This window comes from Brassica napus, chromosome C4 (genome assembly GCF_020379485.1).
Source record: "Brassica napus cultivar Da-Ae chromosome C4, Da-Ae, whole genome shotgun sequence".
Taxonomy (NCBI): Eukaryota; Viridiplantae; Streptophyta; class Magnoliopsida; order Brassicales; family Brassicaceae; genus Brassica; species Brassica napus.
In genome coordinates, this window is record NC_063447.1 from 53,578,911 (window position 1) to 53,590,669 (window position 11,759).

The window sequence follows — 11,759 nt, forward strand, 5'->3', positions numbered from 1 at the left end:
CGACGGTTAAGATGGCGCCACGTAAATCGAGGTGGTAACGGGTGGAAATTCAAAATTAAATGGCTCGTGAAAAAAAAGAAAAGCTTTTTGAATTTCGTAATCTGTTTGTGTGGGACAGCTGGATCCTACCCGAGGGAGCAGTTACTCGCACGTGCTTTCCTAGAGAGAGAAAAGCTGTTTCTCTACTTACCAACATTCCAGTCGCACGTGAGGCTTCTAATGGGCCTATTTTGAAAATAGGCTTTACTCTTAAACGTCGTGATGTTCTATGGCAAAATCCTCCGACGGCACGCATGCTGACGTAAGACGAAACGTGAAATGAAATGGGCCAGGCCAACCTTCGGGCTGAACCTTACTTATAAAAAGATCTGGTCTAAGGGTCGGTTGTGACCGGTTTAACTTTGGTTAAGACTCAATTTAATTTGTCCGTGGGAGAGACCCGAGTAGATATTTTAAACGATATTAATATTCCCAAAATACGAAAGCAAATCAGGTTCTTTGCCCTACGAAGTTCGAAAAAGCTAGAGGAGGAGGAAGAAGATGGCGCATAGAATACTCAGAGATCACGACGCCGATGGCTGGGAACGCGCTGACTTCCCCATCATCTGCGAGTCTTGTCTCGGCGACAATCCTTATGTCCGAATGGTAATTCATCTTTTTATCTCCTCCAACAAATTCGATTTAATTATTCGGAATTTCGATTGATTACTTTGTGTCTGATACTTTATATGCTTCATGTTTTGTGGTTGTTGTTATTGTTATTGTTCAGACAAAATCTGATTACGACAAAGAGTGCAAGATCTGCACCCGACCGTTCACCGTATTCAGGTGGCGCCCCGGCCGCGACGCTAGGTACAAGAAAACCGAAGTCTGTCAGACATGCTGCAAGCTCAAGAACGTGTGCCAAGTCTGTCTCCTGGATCTCGAGTATGGTCTTCCCGTTCAGGCCAGAGACACGGCCCTCAACATCAGCACTCATGATTCCATCCCCAAAAGCGATGTCAACAGAGAGTTCTTCGCCGAAGAGCATGATCGAAAGGTATCATCACTCTCTCTGTCTTCAAGGCTCTCACATTTTTTGTAACAGCTTGTTGATAACATGAGTTTGTTTTTTTTTTAATTATGTAGACGAGAGCTGGATTAGATTATGAGTCTTCTTTTGGAAAGATTCGTCCTAATGATACCATTCGTATGCTTCAAAGAACGACGCCGTATTACAAGAGGAACCGAGCGCATATTTGTAGTTTCTTTATTAGGGGAGAGTGTACTAGAGGTGAAGAATGTCCTTACCGCCACGAGATGCCTGAGACAGGAGAGTTATCCCAGCAGAACATTAAAGACCGTTACTATGGGTATAACCAAACTACTTTCTTTTCATTTTCTTCTATTAAGTTTTAAAGCAATGTTCTAAAAATCGCGGTGGTTAGGCTTCTTATAGTGTTTAGGCAGGTAGGCGGGTGCCTAGGCCGATTTTTAAAACACTGGTTTAAAGTATATAAGTTTTCTAAATTGCATTTAATATTTGCAGTGTGAACGATCCAGTGGCGTTGAAGTTACTTGGGAAGGCAGGTGAGATGGGCACATTGGAAACTCCAGACGATCAAAGCATCAAGACGCTTTACGTCGGCGGGCTAAACTCTCGAGTCCTTGAGCAAGACATAAGAGATCAGTTCTACGCATACGGAGAGATCGAGTCCATCAGAATCTTGGCGGAGAAAGCGTGTGCCTTTGTCACGTACACGACCAGAGAAGGAGCGGAGAAAGCTGCTGAAGAGCTCAGCAACAAGCTAGTTGTCAACGGTCAGAGGCTTAAAATCTCTTGGGGAAGACCTCAAGCTCCCAGAACTGATCCAGATGGCGGCGGCTCGCAGCAGCAAGGCGGTGTGGCTCATACTGGATTGCTGCCTCGTGCTGTGTTATCTCAGCAGCATAATCAACCTCCACCGATGCAGCAGTACTATATGCACCCGCCACCACCACAACAACCTCATCAGGACAGACCCTTTTACCCGTCGATGGACCCTCAGAGAATGGGTGCAGTCACTTCGTCTCAAGACAGTGGTGATAACAGAATGCCTCCACATGGGCATTATCAGCAGCACCAGCCGTACCCGCCACAGCCATATGGAGGGTATATGCAACAGCCTTACCAGCAGCATCCTCCTTACCACCATGGCCCACCACAAGCTGCTCATCCTTATCCGCAACAGCAACAACAGCCGGGTACTGGTTCAAGGCCTAACCCTCCTCCTCCAAGCTCAGTCTCTGCTCCACCACCTGAATCTGTGTCTCATGCACCATCAGGGTCCTCTTCTCAGCAATCTGCTGAGGCTGCTGTTACTGGTACGTCCCAGTAGAAACCGTTGCCGGTTTATTCGAATTTTTGCTTTTGTTATTTAAATAGACTCCAATGTAACGACAATTCCTGTTCAGCAATGTGTTGCTGTTGAATTTTATGACGAGAGTAATAGAAGAGAACTTTTTCAGTTTTTGTTGACTGTGTAATTATTTTTATATAGCTGAACTTCTACATTGACGTTGACCGAACCTATCCGCAAAAGGTTTTATCTTGTATAAACTATATACAAGGGTTTTAGTTTAACAACCCGAAAGGAGAAGATGACTGAACAAGTCCCAAAGCCATAGTAGTGAAACAATTTAAAGATCATCTTTCTGAAAGTGTATAGAAAACAAACATGTACGAGTGCGTGCGCTTAAAGGAAGCAGAACACATGAAACCTATACACTCTCTCACTCTACTTTGTATATTAAAACATACATTTGATGATCAACACAAACATAACATCCACATCTGCACAAAGATTTTCAGTTTCGTCGAACACGTTGTGTCAAAGATGTCGACTTCCTTCTTCGTTGGGTTTGGACCAAACCGTTTGGGTGTCCATGGACATGCCCATACATGGTCTCTATTCGTCTTGGACATTTGTTTGGATCATTGTCCAATATAGACCATCCATTACTGTCCAAAACTGAAATTGTCCAACTGGTCATGCCCAATTGGGCTATGGACGGACCATTTGACAACTCTAGGTTTGGTCTTGTCTGGACCTTTGTCTTTTTAATTATATGGGTGCCTGGGACGGATCAGGTATCCGGGCAATTTTAAGGTATCCGGATCCGGATCCTTATCCGGTGGATTCATAATTTTACTATTCTTATCCGGATATGAGGTTCTCGGATATCCGGGTGTCAGATATATTTCTAAAAATTGTAATATCCGACGAATATCCGGATTTGGATCCTTAAAATAAATAAAATAATAATATTAATATATATAAAATATTAACAATAATTTTAAAATAAAAAATATATAAATGTTTCTAATCATTTCTATGTATAATATTACAAGATTTACATAAAATTTACATATACTATTATAAAAATGAAAATATATTAAATAAAATTAGTTTTTATATATAAATATTACTATTTTTGAAATAGTTATTACTCACTCTGTTTCATATTAAGTGTCATTTTGACCTTGTGAATACAGATTAAGGAAACAATTAATTTTGTATATTTCCTATATAAAAACACAATTACCTATACACCTAACCATATTTCAACCAATAGAAAAATAAATTACTGCATAAAATTAATAAATTTTGCATTGAAAATCGAAAACGACACTTATTTTGTAACGAAAAAATTTATCTACAACGATACTTAATATGAAACGGAGAGAGTAATAAAATTTACGGATCCAGATATCCGGACTAAAAAATTAAGATATCCGGATCCGGATCTAGCTTTAACGGATCCAACATTTTACTATCCGGATCCGGATTCGGCCTCTCCGGATATCCGGATATCCAGATTTTCGGATCGGATCCGGATCGAATCTCGGATCGAATCCAGATCTCGGATAAAAGTCTCAGGCGTAGCTTTTAGGCATCTACTTGTATTTTGGATTTTAGGTATTTTGTTTTTTTTGGTAAAAATGTATTTCGGTATTTATGTTAAATTAATAAATGCAAAATAACAAACAAAGAAAATGCATGCGTGAAAAAAGAAGAAGAGAGTTTGGAGTATTTGTGAAGATGAATCATATAAAAAGATTAAAGTCCACCAAACACTTAAAATGTGATTATATAGGCTCTATTGATACATGCCCAAATATCGGCTTTAAATTTGTCATGCACAATATGTAATTCTTGATTTTTTCGTTCTTGATAATAAAGACACGGGGACTTTATTTCCAAAACAAAACCAACTCTTTGGTCCAATAAAAAGCAAATACCAAACTCTTCAAAATCAAGTCAACTGTCTCTCCGTCCAATAAAAGACAATACGAAACTGTTTGGTCCAATAAAAAACAATATCAACTCTTCGAAATCTACTCATCTGTCTCTCCGTCCAATAAAACACAATACGAACTCTTCGGTAACGTACACTAAGCTTAGCATGCAGAATGTGAATTTAATATCTTGTTTTTCGTTTTCTCTAATTATTCACCTTTACTTTAAACCAATCATGCATGCACACACACTCTTGTTTTTCGTTTTTGTATAAGAACAGAGAGAAACTTCACTTCTCAGGGGAACCTATTTACCTCAAGTGTCTCCGCCATGGAACCACTGCGTAAAAACTTTTCGGATATGACTATTTCTGGGCGCGTTATGGGATCGACTAGCACACTTCATCGTAACTCATTGCCGATTCCGGATGAATTGATTGCTGAGATATTCTCGAGGTTGTCGTCGGAGTCCATAGCGAGATGTCGTTGCGTGTGCAAGCTCTGGTCGTCCATACTTGCCCATCAAGATTTCACAGAGTCGTTCTTGACCAAATCTCGTGCTCGCCCTCAGCTTCTTTTCGCCTGCGATGCTTGCACAGGGACTTTCTTCTTCTCGTCAGCTCAACCTGAAAATCCAAAAGAGAACTCGTATGTTGTAGCCTCCAATCATCTTGCTCGTTTCTCAAGTTCCTATGAACTCTGTGGTTCTACCAATGGCTTCTTTTTGTATGTATCTAAGATGATCTTGATCGGGAACGAATTGCAACTTTATGTCCCATTGATGTGCAACCCTAGCACGGGACAGTTTATAACCTTACCAAAGTTGAAGTCGGGGAAGAGTTGTGGAGTGGAAAGCTATCTTGGATATGAACCCGTTGCGAATGAACTCAAGGTATTTTCAATGGAGTGCTCGCGTGTAAGCGGTGTGTTTATCTCAGTGGAGCACCAAGTTCTGAACACAGAAAACAAGAAGTCGTCATGGAGGTGTGTCCAATGTTGCACGTAAGTGGATATGCATCAGCGGTGTTATTTACTACGCAGCTTCATCCCACAGTTATTCCTTGATTTCCATGGTAGCTTGTTTTGATTTGAGGTCTGAGAAGCTTAGCTTTATCAAATTCATGGAAACTTTCAGTAAAGAAATGCATCATTCAGCTACAATAGTAAACTACAACGGCAAGTTAGGTTTGCTTATGTCGAGGGATTTTGGTCTTGTTCATCGAGCAAATGCAAGTTTTGAGCTGTGGGTTCTTCAAGACGCTGCAAAACATGAGTGGTCCAAGCTTGTCTTCGTATTACCTCCTTTGTGGAAGGATGTAGTTGTGGACACCATGTGTATCTCTGGAATGGTTGGTAAAAATGAAATCGTCTTCTCCCCGATTTATCAAAGAGACCCTTTCTATGTCATCTACTACAATGTCGAGAGTAAGACGATCACAAAAGTTGGAATCCAAGGATTGGAAGCGTTTCAGGGTAAGAGTCTCAACATCTATCTCAACTACGTTGAGAGTTTGTTGGTTCCAGTCAAAGCAATAAAAGAAAACTTAAGAACACTTTGTTTTTGGGTAGAAAAAGACTACCTCTTTTTGGTTTTTCCATTAGCTTAAATAAAGATAGAAACAACTAACGTGGAGTTCAACTCCTACAAACTTGGAATTGGGAAATATGGAAGAGGTGGTTCCTAAACATAAAAGATGACCAATTCTCTTCTTATTGTGCTTGAGATAATTAGACAAAATACTGAAATAAAATGTTGGAGTGGTTTACTCCAAATACTTTTGATTGGGAATCTTGGTACGTGACGAGATCCTCCGGTTTGGTTCTGGTCCACGATCAGCTTCACTTATAGCTGCATCATTACTCCCCTCCCCAAGAATAATCTTGTCCTCAAAATTGAAATCTGGGTAGCTCTGCTTCAGTTGATCGAAATCTTCCCATGTTGCATCCTCAATTGGTAACTCTTTCCATTGTACCAGTACCTCCTTGATACGTGTGCCTGCGTCATGTGTATGTCGCACCTGCAATGTTTTCTCCGGTATGAGACGCAAAAGCCCATTCGCGCGTATTGGTGATAATGTTCCTGACGTAGGTGTAGCCTCCCCCACTCGTTTTTTGAGCAAAGAGACATGAAAGACTGAGTGAACTCGAGTACCTTCCGGAAGCTTCAGACGGTACGCAACAGGTCCCACGCGAGCCTCTACCTGGAAGGGTCCAAAGTACCTTGTAGACAGTTTTTGGCAAGTACGCTTGAAGATGGTGTGTTGCCTATAAGGTTGTAGACGCAGATAGACCCTGTCGCCTACTTCGTAAGAGACGTCCCTGCGCTTCTTATCTGCTGCTTGCTTCATTCTGTTGTTGGCACGCTCAAGGTTCAGCTTCAAGTCAGAGAGGACCTCATCTCGTGCTGCTAATTGTTCATCCAATTCCAAGACTGGCGTAGTACCAATCTCGTAATGTAAGAGTGGTGGTGGTTCGCGGCCATAAGTTGCTTTGAACGGAGACATTCCCGTTGAGGCATGATAGGTGGTGTTATACCAATATTCGGCCCAAGGAATGAATGTGCTCCACTGCTTTGGCCGGTGATGTATGAAGCAGCAAAGGTATTGCTCGATGATAAGCAGCAAAGGTATTGCTCGATGATTCTGTTGACAACTTCGGTTTGGCCGTCGGTTTGGGGGTGGTAAGCCGATGACAAACGCAGTTGTGTACCTGATAATCGCCACAGCTCACGCCAAAAAGTGCAGACAAAGATAGGATCACGGTCACTTACGATAGATTTCGGCAGTCCATGTAGCTTGATGACGAACTCCAAGAACTTAGCAGCCACTGATTTTGCTGTGTACGGATGAGCAAGAGGAATGAGATGGGCGGCCTTGGTGAGGCGATCGACAACGACCATTATAGACGTGTGATTGTCGGATCGTGGGAGACCATCAACGAAGTCCATAGATAAATCCTCCCATATCTGATTTGGGATAGGCAAAGGCTGGAGCAATCCAGCTGGTGACAAGCTCTCGTACTTCGCTCGATGACAAGTATCACAGGCAGCGACATACTCCCGCACCGTCTTGTGCATTGATGGCCAGAAAAACTGCTGAGAGAGCCGTTTGAATGTTCGCAAAGCACCTGAGTGACCTCCGATAAAAGAGTCGTGGTGCTCTTTCAGTAATGCTGTGATGAGAGGTGAACCTGGTGGAATAACAATTCGATTGTTATAGCATAACAAGCCATTGCAACGCATGTATGGTTGACCTGGAGAAGTATCAGCAAGGTCGCCAATGCGCCTGAGATAAGGATATGTTGTGGTTGCGAGACGTAGTGTTTCCCAGAATTCTGTGTTCTAACCGGTAATGGTGTTAAGGGTGGGACTGTCTCGCCGTCGTGAAAGTGCATCTGCAGCGGCATTAGCACTTCCCGGTTTGTAAACGATTTCGTAATCATACCCCAAGAGCTTTCCCATCCACTTTTGTTGCTCCGGTGTCAGAATCCTTTGCTCAAGAAGGAAGCGTAGGCTCTTTTGATCGGTCTGTATGGTGAACCGGCGACCCATAATGTAAGGTCTCCAAGTACGGATGGCAATGACAATGGCTAGCATATCCCTGGCGTAGGTGGACCAAGTCTGTTTTGCCACGCCCAATGCTCTGCTCATGAATGCGATCGGTTGCCCATGTTGGGATAAGATAGCCCCAATACCATCTCCTGAAGCATCCGTTTGAATAATGAATGGGATGGAGAAGTCCGGTAAGGCCAACGTCGGTGTGGTAGTCATAGCGGTCTTGAGGGCCGAGAAGGCTGAATCTGCCAGTGACGTCCATTCAAATTTCCCTTTTTCAGTAAATTAGTCAGCGGCCGAGCGATGATACGTAGCTCGGTGATAGTCGTAGGTGGAGGCCAATCAACCATAGCTTGTATCTTGGATTGATCAACTTTCACTCCTGCTGCCGGGTTGATGTGCCCCAGATACTCCTGTTCCTCACGACCAAACTCGCATTTCTTTTGCTTAACAAATAGCCGGTGTTGTTGCAGGAGAGCAAAGACGATTCGAACATGCTCTAGATGCTCCTGCCATGTATGGCTATATACCAAGATATCATCGAAGAAAACAAGGACGAACTTACAGAGATGTTCACAGAAGACTGAGTTCATGAGTGCTTGGAACGTCGATGGCGCGTTACACAGGCCGAAGGGCATGACCAAGTATTCGTAGTGTCCACTGTGGGTACGAGAGGCTGTCTTCGGAACGTCAGAAGGATGGACTCGTACCTGATGGTACCTAGCGGTGAGATCCAGTTTGGTGAAGATACTGGCGCCATGGAGTTCGTCTAGCATGTCTTCCACCGTCGGAATTGGAAATCGATCCTTAATAGTTGACGCTTTGAGAGCTCGATAGTCTGTGCAAAATTGCCAAGATCCGTCTTTCTTCTTCACCAACAGCACCGGTGATGAGAATGGACTCGAACTGTTACGGATGAGTCCAGTTTTCAGCGTCTCGTTGACTTGTTTTTCTATTTCCTCCTTCTGAAAGTGGGCATATCGGTAGGGTCGCACGTTTACCGGATCAGAGCCCTCCTTTAGAGTAATATGATGTTCGATATCTCTTTCCGGTGGTAGTGTGGTGGGTGTATCGAAGATTCTGGCGTACTGTTGCAAGAGCATAGACATTGATTCCGGGATCGGGATGTTGTTTGTCGGCGTCTGTTGAATACTCAGCGCGAAACAGGCCTGCCCTTTTTGGGCTTCACGGGCCACCTCTTTGGATTGGGCCTGTGTAATCTTTCTATTTGCGAGGCCTTGTATCCTGACCATTTTATTGGCCCACATGAACTTCATAGTCCGTTCCTTCCAATCACATAAGGTCGGGCCCAATTGCGATAACCATTGAATTCCCAAAACGACGTCGAGACCTGTCAAGGGAAGAACATAGAGATCGACGGCGAAGGTCAGGCTTTCGATCACCGTGGTTACTGCTCGATAGACGCCGTCACACCGAAGCGGATGGCCATCAGCGACTTGTACCTTGAACTCCTTTGTCGGTGAGACCTGTAGATTCAATCGATTAGCCACCTTCTCACTGATAAAATTGTGGGTTGATCCACTATCTATCAGTGCCACGAGATTCTGGCCACTGGTCTTCACTGATGTGCGTAGTGTTTGTGGTGTATCCCAGCCAGTGAGAGCTTGTAGCGTTATTTCTGCTTCGTCGGTTTCAGAGGTTTCCTCGTCCTCGTCGGTTTCATCTTCCGCCCCCACCATGGGAAGTAGCTGAGATTTTTGACATTTATGTCCCGGTGTATACCTCTCATCGCAGCTAAAGCAGATTCCGAGACTTCGTTTCCGCTTGAGTTCCTCCCAACTCAACCGCTTGGGTTTTGATGTCTGGTCCTCGTTGGCTATTGAGTTGTTGTTGTTCGCATTGGGTGGTGGTGGTGGTGATGCCTGAGAACTGCGCGATTTCCTGTTGTTGGTTGGAGTAAAGCGTCGGTTGCGCTGGAGCTGTTCATCACGCATCCGTGCTAGTTCCACCGTGGCTTTCAACGTTTTCGGTTGGAACATCCTGATGCTGTCGGATATGGAATCTCTAAGTCCACCGAAGTATGTACCAATGAGCGCCTTCTGTGTCCAGCCTGACACCTTAATCTGGAGCTTTTCGAACTCTCGGTGATATTCCCTCAAGGTACCGGTTTGTTGAATCTTGGAGAGAGCCTCATCAAAGTCTTCAGCAGCAGTTGGTCCAAATCGGGCCCAAAGTTCTTCCTCAAATATGTCCCACGTCACCGAGACTCCATCTTCATCGAGGGTTTTTGAAGTAGCCTGCCACCATTCATTTGCTTCCTCCTCGAAATGATACGAAGCAAAGCTGACTCTCTGCTCCAGTGGTATTTCTTGGTAAGCGAAGTATTGTTTCGCCTTGCTCACCCATGATGTCGGATCTCCTTCTCGAAACTTGGGAAATTCCATTTTTACATGCCGGCGGTTAGGTCTGTTGTGAAAAAGATTAGGAGTTTCTCCTCTCTGAACGGGGACGGAGGGTGATGGTATCCCCGATCTTCTGGCCCCTCCAGCCGCGCTCGTCTCCACTTCGTGATGACCTGCCATCGTCCCTGTTGGAATTCCTCCCTTCGGTGCAGTGGACCCTTCCTCACGCAGACTTGACACCGCATCAGTCAGCATCCTCTTGAAGGAGTCTTCCATGCCACGAAACTTTGCAGCCATCTCTTCATCGAGTTTCACATTGATCTTGGCAACCTCATCTTGTACCATCCCGATACTTGCTTCCAGGTCTGCCAATCTCTCTTTGTTGCTTGCCATAACCCTAATATAGCTTCAGGTTACAGCAAAAAGGATGCTCTGATACCAAATGCTGGTCCCAGTCAAAGCAATAAAAGAAAACTTAAGAACACTTTGTTTTTGGGTAGAAAAAGACTACCTCTTTTTGGTTTTTCCATTAGCTTAAATAAAGACAGAAACAATTAACGTGGAGTTCAACTCCTACAAACTTGGAAATGGGAAATATGGAAGAGGTGGTTCCTAAACATAAGGATGACCAATTCTTTTCTTATTGTGCTTGAGATAATTAGACAAAATACTGAAATAAAATGTTGGAGTGGTTTACTCCAAATACTTTTGATTGGGAATCTTGGTACGTGACGAGATCCTCCGGTTTGGTTCTGGTCCACGATCAGCTTCACTTATAGCTGCATCAGAATTTGAAGCTTCTTTGAAAAAAATTAAGTGAGATAAGTGTAGTTTTTGTTTGGTGTGTTTCTTTTTTAAGAATCTTGAGTTACATTGTTGGAGTGTTTATCATGTACTGTCAAAACTTCTTAAGAAATAATCGAGATTTTAAAAAGATGAAGAAGTTGAACGGAAAGCAATAGATGATGATAATTCAATTATTAAGAATGTAGAACAAACTGATAAGATGTTTTTTTCGGGTGTTTATTCTTCGAGTCTTTATCACAAGTCAAAACTTCCAAGTAAACTTTCAAAGTACCTAGTCAAATAAGCTACACTCACGCCAAAGTAGATACAATGAGATGTGGCATATATACTAACCCCCCTCCTGCTGTGAGAGAATGTAGTTGAAGTGGCCAAGTTATACTGTTTTTGAATGGCTGGTACCAACGAAATCATCTTGTCGCCGTTATCCATCTGGCATTTTCTATATTTTCGACAACAACTTCTAGAGGCGAACTTTCCGAGGGGTGTTCATCCAAGGAATATATGCGTTTAAGCATCGTAGAATTCACAGCTAAGTACACCATGTAGAGGCCGTCAAGCTTTACGAAATGTTAAGTGAATTCGAAACTTGTGATTGTACAAGAATCATGACTTCTAAGTTCATCTTTCTTGGCTTTTTCTGGTTAGATAAAAAGAGTTTATGTAAAAAAATTATTTTGAGGAACAAATATATCAATAGAAAGAGCTATTTTTCTGGTAATATAAATAGATTTTATGAAAATATCACAATCTTATTATATAAAGTTTGGTTCTTCAAAAT

The 11,759-nt window shown here is 43.0% G+C and overlaps 1 protein-coding gene and 1 pseudogene across 1 annotated transcript; both read left to right on the forward strand.

The window, feature by feature from the left end:
- The first annotated feature begins 20 nt into the window (after positions 1-20).
- On the forward strand, positions 21-2,491 carry LOC106446975 (zinc finger CCCH domain-containing protein 25). The gene is made up of 4 exons (XM_013888814.3): positions 21-645; positions 770-1,039; positions 1,129-1,352; positions 1,529-2,491. Exons 1-4 carry the CDS (start codon positions 541-543, stop codon positions 2,355-2,357), a joined length of 1,428 nt encoding a protein of 475 aa, XP_013744268.1. The 5' UTR covers positions 21-540; the 3' UTR covers positions 2,358-2,491.
- A 1,388-nt stretch (positions 2,492-3,879) lies between these two features.
- On the forward strand, positions 3,880-5,929 carry LOC106448760 (annotated as a pseudogene).
- Positions 5,930-11,759: the final 5,830 nt, after the last annotated feature.